Source organism: Perna viridis, chromosome 5 (genome assembly GCF_037379345.1).
Source record: "Perna viridis isolate PV_CMFRI_1.1 ecotype Kerala chromosome 5, ASM3737934v1, whole genome shotgun sequence".
In the NCBI taxonomy this organism is placed as follows: Eukaryota; Metazoa; Mollusca; class Bivalvia; order Mytilida; family Mytilidae; genus Perna; species Perna viridis.
Genome location: NC_142449.1, coordinates 39,971,043 through 39,993,322, shown reverse-complemented (window position 1 = coordinate 39,993,322; position 22,280 = coordinate 39,971,043). Strand labels below are relative to the sequence as shown.

General features: G+C 32.1%; 1 protein-coding gene across 1 annotated transcript; it reads right to left on the bottom strand.

Annotated features, from left to right (window-relative positions):
- Nucleotides 1-3,368: 3,368 nt before the first annotated feature.
- LOC148617466 (uncharacterized) lies at nt 3,369-22,268 on the bottom strand. The gene is made up of 15 exons (XM_088585152.1): nt 22,144-22,268; nt 20,191-20,562; nt 19,658-19,777; nt 18,908-19,225; nt 17,797-18,144; nt 16,448-16,666; nt 15,057-15,383; nt 14,116-14,478; nt 13,321-13,659; nt 12,103-12,438; nt 10,674-10,886; nt 9,594-9,890; nt 7,975-8,233; nt 6,969-7,385; nt 3,369-5,936 (listed from the first exon to the last, which is right to left on the bottom strand). Exons 1-15 carry the CDS (start codon nt 22,211-22,213, stop codon nt 5,744-5,746), a joined length of 4,191 nt encoding a protein of 1,396 aa, XP_088441278.1. The 5' UTR covers nt 22,214-22,268; the 3' UTR covers nt 3,369-5,743.
- Between the last annotated feature and the right edge of the window lie 12 nt (nt 22,269-22,280).

The window sequence follows — 22,280 nt, the reverse complement described above, 5'->3', positions numbered from 1 at the left end:
ATTAGATATAACATTCATACTTTCCTCATCACATAATGCCATTATTGTGCACTTTTTCTTTTGTTTTTGTTTTTGTTTTTTTTCATCTGAGTGATTTCTGGCGTTCCTAATGCAAAACATGAACTTTGTCAGTTTTCAAAAAAGGGGGTCATATACTTGTATATTATTCTAAATCACTCTAAAACCATTCAATGGAATTTGTAAGTTGAAACTTTCACATATTCTTTATCACATAATGCTATTGTGATCTACTATCTCATAGCTGACACTGTTTCTAAACTTATAATACAAATTTTTGTGACAAATGACAAGATTTCCGAAAGTGAAGCAATATTTACATTTTAAATTATCTTACTCAGTATCACTAAAGGCGCTAAAAGAAGATGAAACTATAAAGAATTAACCTACAAACTGAACTTCGTTGAACTTATAAAACATTTACTAGGATTTTTCACCTTTACAAAACTTTGGTACAAAGATATAATAGCACTTGCAAGTATTTAATTAAAGTGGTGTTGCTCACCCAGTTTTTAAGGAAATATAGTCTCTAAAGTACATTCATTCAAACAAAACCGGATGGATTTATTAACTGCCCTTTTGATAGATTTATTCGTGAAGGATACGATTTTCAAATCATTGCATGTCTATTCTCCGAAACATTTTTTTTTCACAAATAGAGATATTCGACCCGGCCTAACGTAAAAATTAAGTCTGGCCAAAGTCTTGCTTATTTAATTAGTATACGCACTGACGTTACAACTCCAAATCCATTCCACTTGAATCGTAGTGACCGATTATTTCTACTGCTGGTAGTTTCGATAGTATTGTCATTATTTAATATGTTCTGAGCTAGCATCAAGTAACTGCGAGTGTTATTTAAGTGGATATCTGATTGTATCTAAATGCTGTACGTTGATGTATTCCATGGAGAGTATTTGATGTATTATTGAGAGAATGTTATGGTGTGTGTTTATTTCAGTTACATTGAAGGGGGATAGTTAAGGCCATATACAACTATAGTTTAAACCCCATCACAGGCATGCGCCTGTCCACAGACATGAGATATTGGTCATTAATATGTCTTTAGGTCGTAATTTGACTTTTTTGTTTCTTTTGAAGAAGTATCATGGATTGTATTACCATTGTTGTCGGAGCCGTCCATAATTTACTTTAGGGATATTTTTTCACTTGTGGAAGACCTTTTGGTAATCTCCGAAAGTATTTACTATTTTGTATCAAGGTTATACAGTGGTGTATTAGTTGCGTATCTCCATTATCTTGTTGCCGGTCGTTTTGCACGCTATCAAAGCGTTTTTTTCATTTGCCGTGTTCATTGGCTGCTTGTAATCAGAAAGTTAAACCAGTTAACACATGAACAATGTGCTATTAATGCGTTTAGTATTCGCTTCCATTTTTGTAAAAAAAAATTTGATTTAAGAATAATACCGGTAGGGCATCGATCATTCATTAGCGGAAACAGTACAAAACAAAAGCAAAAAAAAAAAAAAAAAAAAAAAGATTAACAAAGGCAAAAACCAACAACAGCAACAACAAACTTTGTATTCAGTGAAACTTTTCTTAGTGCTTCAGTGAATTGAAACTGAGAGCGGAAATGAACTATCCAACTCCAAAATATTTTTTTAAAAGCGAACCTTATAAATATCAAGTTTAAACTTGATTAAATCTTTTAAATTCTAAATAATGGGTTCTTTGGTTAGGAGGACCAGGGTTTATATTATTGACATATCGATTTTTATAAATTAAAAGAAAAAAATGCGCGTAAAATTAGTTTAAACATATTTAATTCATAATTTATAATGAATACGATTAGATAGCAGGCTAGGCCTATATACATCCTCTCCATACGCGTATAATTCGTATGTATTAAGCCGTTAAATAGTATCTATCCACACGCGTTAATGTCGGAAAACCAAAATATAACAGATCTGCGTATTTTGAAAAAAAAATATCTGCAATGAGGCACTGAAAAAGAAGTAAGACTTTTAGCAGATAACTCCTATAAATGAAAATAAGTTACAGAACTAACAGACAGCAAACCAGTTTGACAATCCCTTAGAAGTACACTTTTGAAATATTTGTGCGACATATGCATCGGAGATCCTTAAATTCTTTTAATAAAAATAACGTGTTGGTGTTTCCCTTCTTTCATATTGCTTCATTTTTCAAAAGGTCGTACAATTTGTTCCTATGCATTAGATATTTTCAAAACATGATATATTAAGCTTACTAGGAACGAGAAAGTTAGAAAATATCTGAATGTGAAACGTTAATGACCCGGATGCTACACTACTACTATATTTTTCGTCAATTTGTTCAAATGACACAAGGGACATGTCTACAAAGGTGACCAAAAGTGATCAACTACTTGAGTTCCTTTTTAGTTTTTTTTCATAATAGAGATCTGCAATATTTTTTTTGTCTTAGCATTCGGGAAACATTTTTTTTTATTTCCCTATTTGTTTTCATTTTTTTTTTGTGCTTCAGTTTCTTTCCTTTCACCTTCAAACTAGCATGTTTGTGAATATTGCTTGATCTATGACCATGCAAACTGTTTGATCCATAATAATGAATACTGTTTAATCCATAAACATGCATATTGCTTGATCCATAACCATGAGAGGAAAGGTGTTTCGTATCGTTTTAATTGTAAATAAAGGTAACTACAATATGTGATATTAGTCTTTTAAGATCATCTTTATTTTGTCCAAAAATTAAAAAAAATAAAAGACAAAAATCATTAAGTTTACGCTTCCTGTTACATATATCTATAAATATACTGTATTTTCACAAAAATCTATTTGAAATATTCCATACAAGTGGTCCAGATACCCCAATACAAATGTTGCGTTTGTTGGTGCAACTTTTGTACTCATTGTGGTACCTTTAAGAACATACTATTCACCTAAATGCATTCTTTCGGAATACGTTGAATTCATCATAACATATCTTTCACATTCGTGAAATATCCAACATTTATCTGACTAATGTTGATAATTTATACATCTAACCCATTCCTGCACCTTTAAAATTATTCAAAGACTTGCATTTTTGAAGCGCACTAAAATTCTAGATCAAAACAATATATATATATATTTAAATTCTGCTATCGATAGAACGTTGAAATAATGTGCAATGTCCTCCCGCGAGGATGTATTTGTTCCATTCGCCAAAGAATTGTAATACAGGGCATGACATTGGCAACTCGAATGCTGTTTCTAGGAATCAATGGACGTTCCGAACCCTACCGATGTACATGATTTATATTCTTCCTTTTTTTTCTTGGAGATTTCGCAATTTAGCACACATATCAGGTAAATTCTACTACAAGATGTATAGAAGAAGCTCAATAAGATGCTGAATATATTTATTTTGAATTATCACTAATTTACCATCGTCGTAAATGTATTATACTCAGACTGCTTATCAACCATATCAACCAATAAGGAAGAAACCACCCAATCATGCAGACACCACAGATTTATAACAATCTCAATACTTGAAATTAATGGAAAATATTAAAATTGGGGAAAAAAAATTAAAAATGAAAAGTACAATAAAATTCATTAGGATAATATGCCATTATCAATGTTGAACTTCAGTTTTCATATATACGTGTTATAAAGTGTTACAGACAAATTGTCAAGTGCAAATCATAATTAAAGTCTACACCTTAATACAGTAATAAAGAGGTACACTGTTTACATAACATTTCACAAAATGTCATGAACAATTGCGCTAATAAATCATTGAATAAGTTGGCCTTTTTCCAATGTTTATTGGCTTACGTAACTCTGAAATGAAATATTAGGAAATAACGAAAAAAATAAAGGAAGCTTGAAGTTCCTTCAAACAAGACAAACACTGTACTAAAAGTAGTAAAATACTTCTGAGCGATTATTGAGGTATCACATAGCGATTTGCCATAACCAGTTCACCCGTCGCTTGACTAACGTATAAATTGAAGAAATTTTATTGGCTTATGTAACTCTGAAATGAAATATTAGGAAATAATGAAAAAAATAAAGGAAGCTTGAAGTTCCTTCAAACAAGACAAACACTGTACTAAAAGTAGTAAAATACATCTGAGCGATTATTGAGGTATCACATAGCGATTTGCCATAACCAGTTCACCCGTCACTTGACTAACGTATAAATTGAAGAAATAATCACGGAACCAGTGATGAGATAAATAAGGGTAACAACAAAATTACCGAACACTAATCTGATTCATAATCAAGTCAAGTCCAAAATAAATCTGGGAAAATAGATATTACACCACCGGAGCAGCTGGTACCGCAATGGTCCCGACTTGGTAAAGGCACTTCAAACGAAAAGGTGGATTAAGAAAGAGACATAGAGAAAATAATCCAAAATAGAGGTTGAAAAGAAATATATCAAGGTGGTTGTGATGCCTCCACAAACTACAATGTTGTCATGAAATGAGCAGTTTTATTTATGGTAATCGTGAAGAAATTTCTGATTATTCTTGGTAGGAAACAGGTAGGTGGTCATGTGACTTTCAGATTATGAGATAAATAAAACATCTGATCTTTTTAACAACTAAATAATTTGAAAACTAACGAGGTTGACAGCGCATATTATCAAAATATAATAATTAGTTGATAAATATACCAAATGAAAATGGAAGAAATTTATCGTCACTTTTGCAAAAAGATCCTGATCCGCCTTATCAAATTAAATCAGAAATAAAACACACACAAGTTTAGATCTTTAGATTATGTATATTTGAATTTTTGTAAAGAATCACGACAGAAAAAAACATGCAATAAACTAATAAAGTATAATGTTTTCAGACAATACACATTTACATCATAAATAACCTGAAATATCAATGAGATTGCAACATACAACTCAACAATGAAAACCAAGTGATATATATATATATATATATATAGAGAGAGAGAGAGAGAGAGAGACGAGTCTGAAAAATTCCCAACGATGTTAGAACTGTCAAATTTGCGAAGCAAATTTTTGTCGTTCCCTCCGCGGGACTCGAACTCGTACCGCTGTGACATCTATGGCAACACCGCCTGCACTAAGTTCAGCATCCTAGACCACTCGGCCAGCTAGGCTATATTAAAATATAGCTTTCGCTGGCCGGGTGATTCCCCCAGGAGAATATATATATATGTATATATCTATATATATAAAACATTAAAGACACCTAGACAGCTTTTCGATGCATTGATAACACTATGTTAGGTGTTAGTTTAAAATCATAAACTCATATACATTTCCAAACAGCAACTCTATATCATATTGTCAATATCTACTTCTGAAATACGACATATTGTTTTACTTTTTTACATAATTTCAAAATCAATGAAGGTAAATACATGTATAATGAATGACACCAAGGTTATGTGTATGTATACCTTGTTAAATTGTTGAAGAGTGTTTCTGAAAGGAAATCTGTTTTGTAATGAAAACAAGAGGTATTTAAGATATTTAGAAAAGCACCTCTGAAGAACTAATTTACATCTAAAAGGAACAGCGTTATGAGAATATTGTGAATATTTAATTTGTGCATTAAATAAACAGAGTAAGAAAAACCTAGAGCTGATATTCAAATTAGCTTAGTCGTATGTTAACTAACTACGTTTTACGGATGTTACAACCTACAAACTAAAACACAAGGCATAACATTTAGTTATCTTATCGTGACTACCAACTTTTCAAAATACTCCATGGAGTGATCGACTTAATCGCTGCTATAGTAGTAGTCACTATCGTCGTGATAATAAACGTAATCATCATCATCATAATCGTCAGAATCATCAAATACGTATCCTGATTGAACAAAATCCATAGTGTCAAATAAACTTGGTGCAAACATTTGTTGTAGGAGCATTGCTCGATACATATCACGTAAAACTCCTTGATCAGTTCTCTCTCTGAAAGATACATTTAGTAAGTATAATTCCATCTAAAGATCATGCAAGAACAGACAACAAATGATTCATGTTTATCTTTTGTACAAGTATTTCTTGGCTGGAAACCACCCATAATGCCTAACAGACGTTGTTTTCAAAAATGATACTAATTAATGTCAGTTGGTTTTGGCAAATATTTACAGATATATTTCACTTGACAAGTACAAAGAATAGAAAGAATAAGTGACAGGTTCTTTACTCTCTGTTAAGTTAGCACAGACGTAAATTCCTTACATACAATTTTATTACCTATGTTTTAAAAGCAATTGTAATCCATGCTTCAGGTGGCTCCAACATTCAAGAAGCTCGAATTTACATTTTTTTTTTATTTCGATGTATATTTGGGGAATATAGCCTTTACGATAAATTCACATTTTCTTTAGATTGTGTAGCATATATGCAGAAAAAAATGCAAATTAAAATCTTTATCAAATGACTTTATTGTTATTTGTTTAGCACACTCTACTTTTTTAAGGTAAATAAAAAAAAAAAGATATCCTACAACTTGCATTTAGTTAAATTTGAAAATCTTCCCGCTATTGAGGTCCATTTTTGCTTAATAAGCTTAAAAATTAACCCATAAATTATCAATAATAAAAATTACTAAATTTTGTTATTATCAACTAATATGTTTACAGACACACAACTGAAACATATTAAAGAGAAATAAATACGGGCTCATCAGGCTATTTAAAGATATATATACATACATACGGAAAATTTGTCAGACCACCCTCCTTTTTTTTCTAAATTCGAATATTTGTTCATAAAAAATCGATGGATTGGAATTAACAATGAAAAATAAATGTTATTCACAATGTGCCTGATTCCATGACGATGAATTCACATGAAATAGTTAACAGATACCCTGAAATGAGAAAATTAGAAATTTTCGATTTCCACTTAATAGGAGAGGCACCTTCAATGATAATTTGTTGAGAAAACTGAAAACATGACTTTTGGTAGAAGTTTAATGACTAATTTTGTACTGACCTAGATAAAGTATCTAGATGTATTTCTTCGAATTCAGGAGCAAAGTCGGCAAGGCTAATGATGGATTTCAATAACAAGGGAACCGGTAATTGTTGAATACAAGTAAATATTGTTTGTCCCCCAGAACACTCAGTAAGGCATTTGCGGATTGAGTCTCTGCATAGAATCCCCAACTTTTTAGGACCTTGATTGAAGCCTTCTAAAAAAATTTTGAATTCTGACATTTCTGAATCTGCGTTAAGACGTTTATACACAAATGATTTGCAAGTAAACTGTTCTAAATCTATTGCCGATACATCGAAGTTTTCCAACCATGCTTCCTTTGTAAGGTTCCATCCGCTACGGAGAAGGTAAGTTGCTGATTTGAAAAATCCATATTGAAGAAGATTCCACAATGCCGATTGTTTCTCTGTATTTCTGGGAAGAAAAATATACATATATCCTTCATACCTTATTCTGTGAACGACTTCTATTTCTATTTCTATTTATTCAGTCTTTAAGTGTTAGTCTCTGTAAGGATCAGGCAGTGGGTGAAACATTGTATGCAAAAAAAAAAAAAAACAAAAAAAAAAAACACCATTTTGAAAGTTTATTTTGACCGTTTGTACCATCATAATCTAGGAAAAAATAATGGTCTCTTCAAATAGAAAACAACCATCATGGAGTGAAATTAAATTGTCAGATCGGAGGGGTTTTGAAATGCATGTTTCTGATTTTTCCCATTCTGCCAGATTTTTACAAAACTAGCACTTTATATACAAATGTACTTACAATAAATCTTGGTATCAAAATGACCAGTACTTTATTATACTAATATTGAACCAGTCATGAGCTAAGCGTTAGCAGCGATTAGTGAACTTGTGGGTGCTTTGCACATTAACTGATGTATAGAACATTATGGATTATGAATTACTTTATGTTACTATACACTTGTTTTTTTTTATTCCAGATGGCACTTTTGTCATCATTTTCTATTCTTTAACCATTATTAAGTTTGTCGCCTTACCCTTCATAATGACCCATTTGAATCATAGCGGGGCACAATTCTGACCCGCTTTGGACAAGAAGATTGAATAAAGACATATCAACGCGGATATACGATTCGCCATCTTTGTCACCATCTGTAGGCTCTTCGCAATGTACGTCTTTAAGAAGTCGAGACAACAATACATCCAAACATCTCAACCCCTCTGAGGACGGAATGTTCAAGTTGCATCCATTTTGAATGAGAACTTTCACCATGTCGTTTCGTTTCTCTCTATTCTCTATAATAATTGAGAAAGACAATTGGTCTAACGAAAAATACACCAAATTATAAATATTGTACACAAAATCGTCGGATACCAATTAATTCGATTATGTACACACAATGTTCGACTGTATGATTATTTCTTAAAGACAACACATATCACATTTAAAAAAATGCCCCCCCACCTTATAAAATTGGCCATGCAACTAATTTTTGTTATTAATAAATTTGCTCTGTGTCTTATTCACTTTATTCGAACTTCAATAGCTTTGTAATCAATCCAATTTTAATTTCATTTATACTGAATCCTAAATGACAATAATTTTAATTTCATTTATACTGAATCCTAAATGACAATCAGGAACAGATTATTGTAATATGTCAATATAACAGTGAAAATCTGTTTTAACAACACTTATGAACCAACTACCCAAAATACGTTAAAATATGTCAAAAACTGACCAATTGATATGAATTCAAACCGGACATCTATACGGGGCCAATAGGAAAAAAGGGCCAATACGGCATCATAACTACCGGTGGTTTGACACCGCAATTTTGCGTTAGAACTGGATTTCATGAACTTTGATCACTAGGACTAAAAACTGCATTTTATACAAAAAGGATATTTAAAACTGATTAATGCAAATAAACCTACATGTTTTTGGTAAAACATGAAAACAACTGTTCTACAAATCATCTTGTTGAGTTGGTTAATAAAATTGTTAATAAATATGTATATTTTATATATATTTTTATATTGACCCTGTTAAAGGTTTCGGTCAATCATATTGGCCTTGACAGAGAGCCATATTGGCCCTCGGCGATGCCTCGGGACAAAGTCGACCGTCTCGACCAGTATGACAGACCTCAAACCTATAACAGAGCCAATATGAAATGGCATATTTATTAACATATAATATAATCTACTACTTGCGTGCGTTTTTATCCATGCTATACCGTAATGAGTATTTTAATTATTCATATCAAATATAAAGGTGTGGATTGATAACTATAGATCCTGTCTGGGCCCCCTAAAACTGGGAAAACTTTTGTTTTAAATGAAATCTGAATTTTTCATAAAATCTTCTACCAATTTTTTTTTGCGTCGCTTCACCTACCCTGTCATGTTATTTATGTTCCTGAAATCCTGGACCCATGACTATTTAAGAAAAAATAATAATTTAACCACCATAGTCAATGAAGAGAGTAAGTACATTATGTCGAATAAATTGTCGTATTGTTGATGTGATACGTATTTAGTGATCACTGTGTAAGGTTTAGTAAGACAAAATCTGAACATTTTTTCACAGAGGTCAATAATAATGTCATTGCAATGAAAATTAATGATTTGTCTTGTGTATTAACATATATACCTATGCGACATGCAGCCAAAACAGCTGTAGATCCGTCTGAGCCTGTAAGGTTGACATTAGTCCCGGCGTTGCACAACAACGTTACCAAATCAACATATCCTTTTTTTGTTGCTTCAATTAGGCATGAACCTTTTCCTTCAAATATATGTGGGTCAGCTCCCTTTTCAACTAACGTACATAGAAATGCTTCGTTTTTCTTTTTGTCACTTGTTTCAATATTCTCAATCGCATCCTGTAGACACTCGCCAGGCTTAGCCCCTCCATTCAATAAAATATTTCCTAGGTGGATATTTTCTCCTTTAAAGATAATTAATTAGGTAAAGAACCTAGGGAGAATGGAGATTTATGTGTGCCGATAAAAGCTCTCAACTAATGAAAAAAAGGGAAAAAGAAATAATTAAGTTATACTGTAAACACAATATTTAAATTTTGAGACTACAACAGGTATTAAGTGCCCTATTCACCGTTTTTGAATTATTATTTTATAAATCAACTTTGAACATTTGATAATATAGCCAGAAAATTTCTTTCCTATTACGAGTAGAATTTGCACCACTAAAACATGAATTAGGCTTGTTAACAAACCCGTGCTGTTTCATAGATTATTTTCCAGGTGTCTGTAAACATGTTAATGTTCTATCAACCCGTTGATGCACTCTGTGTGAACAAGAACTAAACTATGTAGTTTGGTTTAAACATACACAAATCTAAAACATTCATATGCACCTTAAATAAACTTTCTGTATATTCCAATAAGTTGAAAACAAGGACGCGTTATGTATTCATGAATTAACAAGCATTTTTTCAATGAATTTTATTAAATTGAGTTTGGCCACTTCAGTTGTAGTAAATATAGAAACAAGCTAAAACATGATTTTTGTTAGTTCAATACAGTTTTTCTTGTTAATGTGCCATAAAGATTACAACAACTATAATGAGCAATTACTGACTTTATACTCAAACATAAAATATGCAAATGCTATGTGTACATAAACTTCTTGTTCCGTTTTTTTTTATCAGCGCCATATGTAAACAACATAACATTAAAGGAGTAATGGGAAAAAAAACAGTATATCATACCTGAACGGCACACAACATGAAGTGCTGACTTGTTTTTATGATTACGAAGATTCAAGTCAGCGCCGTGTGAAACCAGCTCTTTGATAAAATTATTATCATTCTGTACGTATTGTGTTACTGCTATTAGGACTGCAGAGCTGCCAGATCTATTTATTACATCCACATTTAATCCACTTTTCAAAAGAAGTTGTAGTATTTTCAATTTTGTGTCAGCTGAAATCAAACAAAACCATCGAAATTTAAAAATTACTCACTTCTGTGATTTTACGCTTTTGCCTGCTCTGACACACATTACTTAACGCTTCTTATTATTTCACAGATTGTAGATTATATAATATTCTACACACGAAACTTAGACATAGGTGTAGTGCCCTGAATGCAGATCTATTCCGTGTTAATTTTGTGAATGATCCGGGTTGTGTCTGCGGCTGCGTGGTTGAAGATGCCATACAATACCTTTTGGAATGCCCAGTATATTTAGAGACACGAGTACAATTGAAAAATAATACTGTCTTTTTACCAGAATTAACAATCGAAACTTTGCTTTTTGGAAATGAAACCTTATTTGATGATTTAAACAAAGATATATTTAAATCAGTTCAATTATTCATCAAACAATCAAAGCGGTTTGACATAGAAGGATCACAGCAAGCAATTTTAACTTCATCCTGTTAATATTTCCCATATTTTCTCTCTTTTATACTCTTTTTTTTAGTTCAGATAACTATTGCCCCATATATTGAAATGACATCACATATGATAACATATATACTGCTCTTGATTCAGTTTTGTCACAATTAGTTGTTTACATTGTATATTATGTTTTATTGCTTACAAATATTCACAAAATATTTGTAATTAATTATGTAGAAGGACCTTTGTAAGTTGGTATAACTTACTGTAAATTTTAGATATAAAATATGTTTAAACAAAACTAACTTACAGCAGAATAAAAACAACATGCGATCTTCACAGAGATAAGTACACACACTGTCAATCGAAATCGAAGAAGAAAAATTAAACTTCATTTTTATCAAAAAGTAATCAAGGGAACCAAGATTCTAGCGGGAATCAAAATAATGTAATCAGGAAAAAAGACCAGGAATGGAACACAGACACACACAACAAAGAACACAAAGTAACCAAAACAATACATACAAAGTCACAAAAGTAAATGAGCAACTCGGACTCCACTGAAAACGTAGAACATGAATCAGGTACACCGGTAGGGTAAGCGTCCTCTGCTTTTTAAAAACCGCCGAGTTGCTCATAAAAAGTCATAAAAAGGAAAACTATGCCACGTTGAAGAAATCAGTTTTCATGGTGCAGATAGAGACACAGTAACGATTCACGAGATCAACAATTTATTTTAATACAGAAACAGCATTTACGAATATGTAATACATCTTGTATTCACAAATATACTCGCCTTTGTCAGTGGTGCATGTTTTTGCAAGTACATGCAAAGCTGTATCACCGTATCCATTGCGTACATGCACGTCGGCTTTGTAGTCAAGGAGCATTTCGATTGTCTTTAAATCGAGGAGGTCCACTGCTACAAACAATGGAATGTTGTCATCGTCGCAGACGTTTGGGTTAGCTCCATGACGAATCAGTAATTCAGTAAGATGATGACCAACGTCTTGATTCGATATGCTGTTCGAGATAGCGATGTACAGAATATCCTCTCCAAAACATTTGTGAAATTCTGATGGTTCTACGTTTTGTAGTAATTTTCCAACAATACCCAGAACACTCACATTTTCTGTAATAAAAATTATCAAAGATATCGTCATTCCCCAGTGAAAGAAATACCCCAAAAAAACAAAAACAAAAACAATTACAAAAGAATTCATTATAGTAAAGTATAAACAAGTACTGTCTGTACTACTCAAAATATTTTTGATGTTACATTGGTCATATTTACCGGAGCAATTACCGTGGTGCCTATCATTACTTCAACATACTGTGTCTTTTTGTATGGGTGCACTTTGTAAAAAAAATGAATTAAAAATTCCAATAAAACAAGAAAACATACCAATCTTTTTTATGTTTTATATGTCGAATATTTTTTGTGTTTACTTATGTGACACTGAATTTGATCACAGACACTTCGGTCCCGGATTCTTATTTTATTTTTTATAATTTACCCCCCCCCCCCCACTTTTTCCCCCCAAAAAATAAATTGAAAATTCATCGTTTTTATTAGCAAGTTTTGCCGAAAATTTTGCAGTTTTATCGAAAATTTTTACCCCCCTAAAATTCATATATATACCATACTAACAAAGCTAGAAACTTATAAAAAAGTAAATTTACGTTTGGTGGCATTTTGTACCAGGCAAATATCTGTTCAAAGAGCAAGAAGAAAATTATCCACAGAATTTTATAGTCAAATTCAGACAAACTACATATATCAATATTTCATGCATTGCACCCAGTGTTTTATTGCATATATTCTGAAATTCATGTAACAGTGTATTACAGGAATTGAGACTCTTTGGTATACAGTCATAAAATTACAAATTTCAATTTGATTTTAATTTTAATTTTTTTACTTAATTGCCATGTTTGTAGGTTTATCAGTACTGCCGTATGATTTAACATTACTATTACACTCTGCCGATTCTGCCGGTTGTAAAGTACCTACGATTTTCAAGACAATACTGAAGTGGTGTTTTGTTATCATAATCAACGGCTAGAGGATCTGCTCCAGACTTCAGTAACAAATCAGCAGTAGATAAAAGACCATTCTCCGAAGCTTTATGCAATGGAGTGCATCCCTTTCCATCCTTCACATCTATTGCTTTGTGGTCAACGAAAAATCTAACTGCGGATGATACGCTTTCGTCAATTCCTCCCAATTGTTGTATCGTACGATACTTGAAAAGGTAAAATATTGGAGGAATGCCATATTTGTCAGTATTTGTTAGACATCCATCATTTTTCACATAGGCGTTCAAAAACTTGATTGCCCATTCGTCCATAGCTGAACAAAAAGATAGTCTTTAAATGATTTACTGTCAAAAAAAACCAGAGTATCCCCAATGGCTATGTATACTACGACAATGCAACACAAAAGCAGAACAAACCTTCCAAAACAAATAAATGATAAATACAATAAAAATAAATAAATACATAAATAATGGAAAGCAAAATTGTACGACTTGATACTTGCTTTTTAAATAATGGACTGACATTATTTCATGCAACGATTTTTAAGATTTATTCAAATCACTTTATGACATAGATCTACGATTCGCTTCCGGTATAAAAAAGATTTATTCAATTCACTTTATGACATCTACACCTGATTCGCCTCCGGTATAAAAAAGACAGACAAAACCGAAAAGAATTTCTCTGAACTTATGAATAAAATCACGTTTTGATATACATTAAACGAAGTGTAAAATGGAATAACTTTTACATAAAACTATATACATACATTTGTAATTGTCCCAACATAGGTGTAGAACGGTTCTCCCAACACGATCGGTGATGTTAACATCTGCACCTTTTTGTACTAAGGTCAACATCAATCTAAAATGTCCATACGATGCAGCCTTTAAAAATACTTTATGTATGTGGGATATAAATGTTCCTCCAGCATCCAGAAGCCTTAATAGAGCATCTTGCCTGCAGTTATTTATCCGTTCGTTTCTTTCTAGAATGTAATGATGTAAGCTTTCATCTAAATAATCAATGAGTGCCACATCTACAGCTCTTTGTCCTTTTGAATCAGCAACACTAAGACTTGGTTTGTACCGAAGAAGTTCATCTAGCCATTCAAATTGGCTGAAATACCTTACTGAAAAAAGACAATGCTGCAATTTTTAATGCTCTCTTTTATTAACTCTTATCATTCGTATAAAGGGAAATTATTTCAATACGAACTCGATCATGGACATTTTTGAGAAATCATTCTGAACTGAAATTTTGTTATATAGTTTCCATATGTAATTTTCATATGAAACTCGTGCGAAAGGAATTTCTCATAATCCTTGTTAAGTTCAAGTGAATTCTCGATTCACAATAATTTTACGTGAAACATTTTTGCATATTTTGAAAGTTTTGCATATTTTACTTGACTTGTCTAAACCGAAAACATGGCATTTTAGAATGTTTGAGTAGCTCCGTTTAATTTGAAATTATTATAAGATTGTCGAAGTAACATTTAAAATGCAATACTCTGAACAGAAGCAGATCAAGTGTTTATATGAAACAATATAAAGCCACCACTGTTCTAATTAAAGATTGTAATAGTTTGATTTGACTTCAACTGCATTAGTCCCTATCTCAGTTAGATCTCTTTATAAAAAAACAAAACAAAAACAAGACAAAACAAAACAAAACAAACAAACAAACAAACAAACAAACAAAAAATACCTGAAGCAACATAGTGCATTGCAGTTTTACCATATTCGCCAACATGATCTATATTTGCCCCAAGTTCTAACAAAGCTTTCACCACTGGTAGAGAACGCATTCTACAGAAATATATCAAAGGTGAGTCTTGTTTGCTTTTTGAAAGTTCAACAGATGTTTCCGTCCAAAACAAGACTTTCAGTACCACATTCTCAAGCAATTCATTTAAACGCGTGACTTGCTGTTCCTTAATAACGTTCCACAGCTTTTGGAATAATGTCTTGCACTTATTATGGGATTTTGGTGTTTTAAGCAAGACATCCACCATTTTTAGACAGCTACCAAAATCTAAATAGAAAACATTTATACAAATTATGAAGTTGTGTTAAATCAAATACTAAGTAATCAATTATATATAGATTTAATAATCAAAAAATTATTTTCATAAGATAAAGAGTATATATATATTGAGTGTTTTTATATTAAAGTGATATATGATAGTTATTGATCTATATCATATTTGATTTATAATTATTTTATATACACTTGGGCATAAGTTAAGGACCACTGATATTTCAGATGAAAGAATTTTCAATACTTATTGTAATGTACATTTCCTACAACTTGTGTGTAATGGTTAGTTGGACATTTTGAGCTTTCAAATGAGAGTTCTGAATTCTGATTCCAAAATCTTGAAAATCAAGAAACCTGTAGTACTTTAAAAAAAGCATGCCAAAATTCATAAAACAAAAACTAAAACAAAACCTTAAAACCCTTCATATATTTTTAAAGGTCAGTCAGATTTTAGTGCAATTTTACCAATGATTGCAGTGTTGTGTTATTGGTAGATATAGAAACCCAATATAATTATAAAAACACAAATATGAAACTTGAAAAGTTAAAACAAAAACTGAAAATTATATAAAAAAGCAATATTCAAAGGTGTTCCTTAGTGCAATGTACATCACACTCATCTCAGTGTACAAACTTCTAAAGGATAACATTTTCCACAATATACACCAAAGTCATACACATATTTGTATTTCATCCTATTAGATAAAAGATTCTTCGATTCAATTGACTCGATATGGTGTGACAAAAAAAAAAAAAAAAAATCACCAGTGATCCGTCTGGAGAAAATAAAACTAGTTATGAATAATTATGACCAGACAAAATCCAAAAAGAGACTGTGCACAAACCATACAAATAATTATAAAAGTTGTGTAAAGTCACCCTGATTACCATTACAACACGATGTTTAATTCATAACCCAATTAGGGATAAACTTAAACAAACGTCTTAATAGGCAACATTTCGTTTCACAAGAGCAGTGCATAATTTTTCAGTGCCCAAACTTGTAAGTAAGAGAAATTAATTCTAGTAGTTAAATCTATACTGTACATGGTATTTACCAAGATTTAAGGATTTCTCGAAGGCATCTTGTTTAGAGGCTCCTTGATAAGCTGGATTGGCACCCGCTTTTATCAATTTCTCCACTGCAACAAAATGTTTCTCTTTTATCGCCATTAACAATGGAGAGTCGTCTCCTTTTTTACATTTATTTACATCTGCTTTGTGTTCAAGAAGAAGATCGATAATTGAATCCTTTACTAGGTGTGATGATAGCCCGTCTGCAAAAGATATAAATGAATAAGAAATAACAACTGAAAGTGGCAAGTTTAACTAATACATATTTACCGTCGGAAGCGCCAAAAGTCTGAATACCGACAGTTAAATTATTGTCAATGGATTGGTAATGTTAACTGGGTAATGTTAACTGGTAACTGGGATTAACGGCCATGATCTTCAACGCATAGCAATTGAAGCGGAAATTGAAGCATTGTTGCAGATGTTTCAAAGAGTAATCAAGGGAACCAAGGTTATAGCGGTAATTAAAAGAATGCAATCCAGGGACAAAGAACAGACATGGAAAACAGACATACACAACAAAGAACATGAAGTAAATAAAATCATACATACAAAGTAACAAAAGCAAATGAGCAACTCGGATTCAACTAAAAACTGGGAGCATGGACCAGGTGCACCGGTAGGGTAAGCGTCCTCTGCTTCTCTAGAAACACCCGCCGAGTTGCTTGTAAAAAGTCAAGTCCGGGGTAGACAAAGGAGGAAAGGAAAACTATGACCCGTTGAACAAACGATATTTTTGCCCTAGTTAGAGTACTCTAAGTATTCTAAATTTTCAAAAGATAAGATTGAAAAGGCTATTGTATGATTTCAAACTACGAATCATATGATATGATAGAAAGGCTTAAATGTACCCGTTCATCTTTTTTTTTATAACAGCAGTATGTTGATCAAGTTATCGGAAATGTATTTCTTTGTGTTGGACTAGTAGTCAACACTTAGAAAATCACTGTTATATAACACGTCAATGACAAACAAACTTCACATAGAATTATGTCGTCTTTTTACCTAAAGCTTAATTGCATTTTCTTAATGGGTATTCATGAGTAAGACCAAGGTATAATTTCAAGGTATAAATTTAACAAAGTCGGAAGCTATGGTTCAAAACAGAACAATGAATTCAGAGACAGAAAGGAGAAATAAAGAAAATATACAGAATTTGACTCAAATTATACTGAAACTGAATGGCTATGGGGCATTCACCTTCCGCATAGTTAAAACTTTGAATAACATTATAAATATTCATCTTTTAATCATCATTTTGAATAATATTATATTGTTTAAACAATTCGGCCAATACAATAAAGTGGAATTGTACGACAAACGTAAGACATACCACATGAAGTAAATAATTTCTGTAAAACTGTTTTCTGATCCTTTCCAATATGATACAAATCAGCTTTATATTGTAAAAGTTTATTCACAATTGTATATTCCTTTGTTTGAGCCGCTAGAAAGAGTGATGAATCGGTTCCAGTCTTATGTAAATTTGGATCTGCTCCTTTTTCCAAAAGAAGCGAGATTACGTCTGACATTAAATGTTTTCTATGACGCCATCGGTAATGTTCTGGATGCTTCAAAAATGAAAGCAAAGCTAAACTCAACGGTGTTTGTTCTGACTTGTTGATGTGATTTACAGACGCTCCCGCTTCAATCAGACTTCTCACTGTTTTCTTCAGAATACCTTGAACAAATATATATATATATATTTACTTAATGTGACAAATTCTATGAAAGTAAATTGATTTGTCATAATTTTTAATCGCTACTATATCATAAAGGGACAGGTTAGGTCGGTTTGTTACAATGTTCATTTTCTATACGCTTGACATGACATGATAGTTTCGCCCATGTGGGTATGTATAGAAAAGTTAACGACGTTTATTCTAACGATGCATGCTAACAATGTCTCAAGGAGTCTGCATGGGTTGCTCATTTTTCCTTAATTAATACCTTTGCAAGTTTTTGTTTGTTGTTGTTGTCACTTTCTGTATTGATGTACATTGCCATTGGCATTCGAATTCATACATGTATTTACTTTCAATTGCTGTTGGACTTGGTTTGCTTTTGAAAATTTATATTCTATTATTTCATAAAACATTAGGACAATTATGATACTTTTTTTTCTTTTATTTTCGTGACTTATTACGGTAACCTTAGTCCCGAAATAATTGCCCAATGTCTTTACTTCACACACACAAACAAGCCACGCTCAACAAGTCGCGTGCTGTTCATAGAGCAATCGCAAGTCAACAACAGTTGTGGTCTCAAGCCTTTAAAGGACGTCTTATTAGAATAATATTTTAACAAGCATGATCAAAACGCGTATCTTGGTAAAAAGTTAAAGAAGAAGAAAAAATTGAACAAAAAATAGCATACAGAAACAACGTCTAATTAAACGAGATAAAACTGTTCAAGATGATTAACTTCGAAATGTGTTTTTCTACCTGGACGTCTTTCACAACATACTGCAAGTACAGTTGTAAGTGCTGTATCTTTATTAGAATATTCAGACTTATCGACATCGGCACCCGCTTTCAGTAACATCTGTATTGCGTAAAGTCTGCAATGCAAAGCTGCAGCAATGATTGGTATTTTCGTTCCCAGATTAGGGTCTGTGTCGCCCTTCAAAATGCGGGGCAGTATTGTGTTTGTGCAAAATTCATCGTGATGTGCTAACAGACTGTACAAAGGCGAATGACCATCCATTGTCAATACGTTAAGGTTGGCATTTTTGTTGATAAGCTGATCAATTATGATGGTGTCTGAAATTAGGGTAAAACAAATTGTATTTAAACATCTTCTCTTTCTTTTTTTTAACTACCATAATATTAGCAAAATCAGGCTAAAAAGAATGAATATAGAAGCATTTATAATTTCGTTTTATGTCGTTTTTGAAAGCAGTGTCAACTCTAATTATACTTTTAGTATTTGGATTTACCTTTTAAGATTCATCAAAGTGTATTAAATGTGAAAACAGTCGTCAAGCATTATTGCTTCTCTTTTGTTTTGACATACCTTTACATGTAAATAAATCATTCAAGATAAACCGCTTAATCTTCAAAACACGAAGGACCAGAATACTTCGCTTTAAAAAAAACTGGGTCACAGTTTTTTAATTGAAAAAATGAATTATTTAGAGCTGTGTAACTCACGATACTTAATACGCGTACATACAAACACAAAACTATACTTGCCTTTTTCTACTACAGATAGTTTGTAATCTCTCTGTGAGGTGTTCGGTTCACTTTCTTCTTCATTCTCTGAATAGTAGTTCCAACTTTGCTCTTCTGTGAAATCTATTGATGCGGATGTCCCTGTGCATACGATAATAATTAACAAAAACAGAAGATTCTGGAACAACAAAAAATTCTTAATTTGGACCCTCATAACTAAGACAAAGGCCTATTATGATCGCACAAAAAAGTTTGTGAAGATCAGCGATCTTAATCGTTTTTTTTTTTTTTTGGGGGGGGGGGATAATGCTGAATAGAATAAAAATGAAATTTGAAAAAGCTTCACTATGCGGTTACAACAGTATTGAAAATGTCTTTTGCATATAACCGTCAAGTTGATAAAACATTATTTACTAAAGCATTTACCTTATTTTTTTTCCAGAACAGAGGATTTAGAATTATATAAACGTTGTTGCTAGTCAATAGCAAGATTTGGGTAAGAAATTTTATTTACCGAAAAGAGAGGGAACAATTGAAAATATGATTAATATTACCCTCCTCTAGTACTACATGCAATGCTGTTCTGTCATTTTCGCCTTTGTGGTTTACATTTTCATGTTCAGAAAGAAGAAGTTCAAAGCATTCAACAAGGTTCCTTTTTATGCTTAAAATCAATGCAGAATCGTAGCCTTGCATAGAACAACCTGGGTCTGCCCCTAGGTCAATCATCAATGAAATTGTCTCTTTGACTTTCAAATCTACCTTTGTGTCAACATCAGAATAGGGAAAAAGCCAACTCATTCGCTCACGTTCTTTTCTTTTCAAGAAACGGATCATTGGTGTTTCTCCATTGTTATTCAAGGCGTTCAAGTCAGCTCCTTGATGCACTAAAACTCTTAAAATGTTGGGATCTACTTCAACGGCATCTAAGTATAATAAATTGAAAGTTTCTTTTCAGACCAGTAACATTAAAAATATTGTTATCGATTATTTCACTGTCAGTTAAAAAATATTTTCGCGACTTCCATAACATGGAAACCAAAGTGTAAACTGCTAGTTTTTTTTAAGCATATGGCAAATATGTCACAATAGAAAATCTGTCCGCAAACGTCTCAAATTTCAAAAGAATTTTTTTGTCAAAGTTGCATAAGAACGATACTTCATGTCATCATTTTGACACGTTAATTTTGTAATAAATTAATGCTTTTTGTCAGTGTCCGGTCATCTATTTTATGCAAATATAGGCAAATTTATCTTTTCAATGGGTAAGCTGAAACTTTCTTTAAGTAACATGACAAGGATCCGGAGTGGTATAAATAATTGTATCCCTTTCAGTTCCCTCATTTTAACTTCGCAAATATATATGATCTTAAAATTCTTGATTTATGTTTTTATTGGTAATAACATTGACTCTCTTGTTAATAAATTATATATTTATTTACTCTATTACATGTCGTCCTACTTCCTGTCATTACTTTTACTTCTTGGCATTTGCACAAAGACCTTAGTTTACTTAGACATTTTATAATATGCTTTCAATAAATCCTGTTGGTGAACATACAGACAACTGTATTATCAAATGAATTGGAACTCTATTCTATGTTTTCTAGTATTCCTGTGGCGTTTAATAGTTCAAGATTAATGTCAATGTATATATGAACATGTTGAACGTCATTGGTTTTTATCTTAGATTTGCACGGAGACCGTGTTTTACTTAGACATTTTATCATACTTTTTCACTAAAACTTGTAAGACGTGTTTCATTGATATTTCTGCTTATTAAACAATGTGTGCGTATCAGTTGCTTTTGGATTTTGAACTAGCTAACATGAAAAGCGAGTTATCTTTCGAGTAGATACAGCTTACAGTCTTTTCTCTTAGTTGTTATAGTGTTTGTACTCTGTATCGATCTCAAGAGTTAAATCCGAATTCGACAAATTTTTATAGTTCGTTTTATTATTGTATTTTCCCACCACAGTCCCAAGTTAGCGCTCACTAAAATGTTTAACCCCGCTACATACTTTATATGCTTGTCTCAAAACAGGAACATGTAGACCAGTTGTTGTCTTTTTTATGTTCATTGTTATTCGTTTTAAGTACTTTTTTCTATAGATTAGATCGAAATTCGTACTTTATGAATAGTTTCACTTTATTTATTTCGGAGCCTTTTAAGCTTGATATGATATGGGTTTTGTCTATCTTTGAAAAACGTGTGGTGACCGCAAGAAGTTTACTTATTCGTTGCTTTGCTTTTGGTGGATGCCTGTCTCATTGGCAATCACACCACGTCTCCTATTTTTACATGATAAACTGTTTTAATACAAAGACGATGAACAGGTGTTGATCCACTAACATAAATAATTACCACTTTAGTGAAATATGCTATATATGTATATCGAATCGCAGCTAAACTTTGAAAACGTTACTATTTTTATTCCAAAAAGACAATAATAACTAGAGTTGTAGCATAGTAGCCACTAGTAATATTTATCTACGTAAATACATACCCATGAGTGAATGCAACACGTTGTTTCCATCTTTTCCTTGATTCTTTGCATTTGCTCCTTTTAACAACATTTCCTCAATGACGTCAAAACAACAGAAAGTTACAGCGTGACTCAATGGCGGACAACTAACATAAATA

What these genes read in the sequence shown, in the direction of transcription:
- LOC148617466 (XM_088585152.1), bottom strand. Translation starts at nt 22,213, where the DNA reads ATGTTGTTAAAAGGAGCAAATGCAAAGAATCAAGGAAAAGATGGAAAC. An exon ending in ATGTTGGGACAATTACAAAT is followed by an intron (nt 13,660 to 14,115) that starts GTATGTATATAG and finishes CTTTTTGTTCAG; the next exon opens with CTATGGACGAATGGGCAATC. An exon ending in TCATGTTGTGTGCCGTTCAG is followed by an intron (nt 9,891 to 10,673) that starts GTATGATATACT and finishes TTATCTTTAAAG; the next exon opens with GAGAAAATATCCACCTAGGA.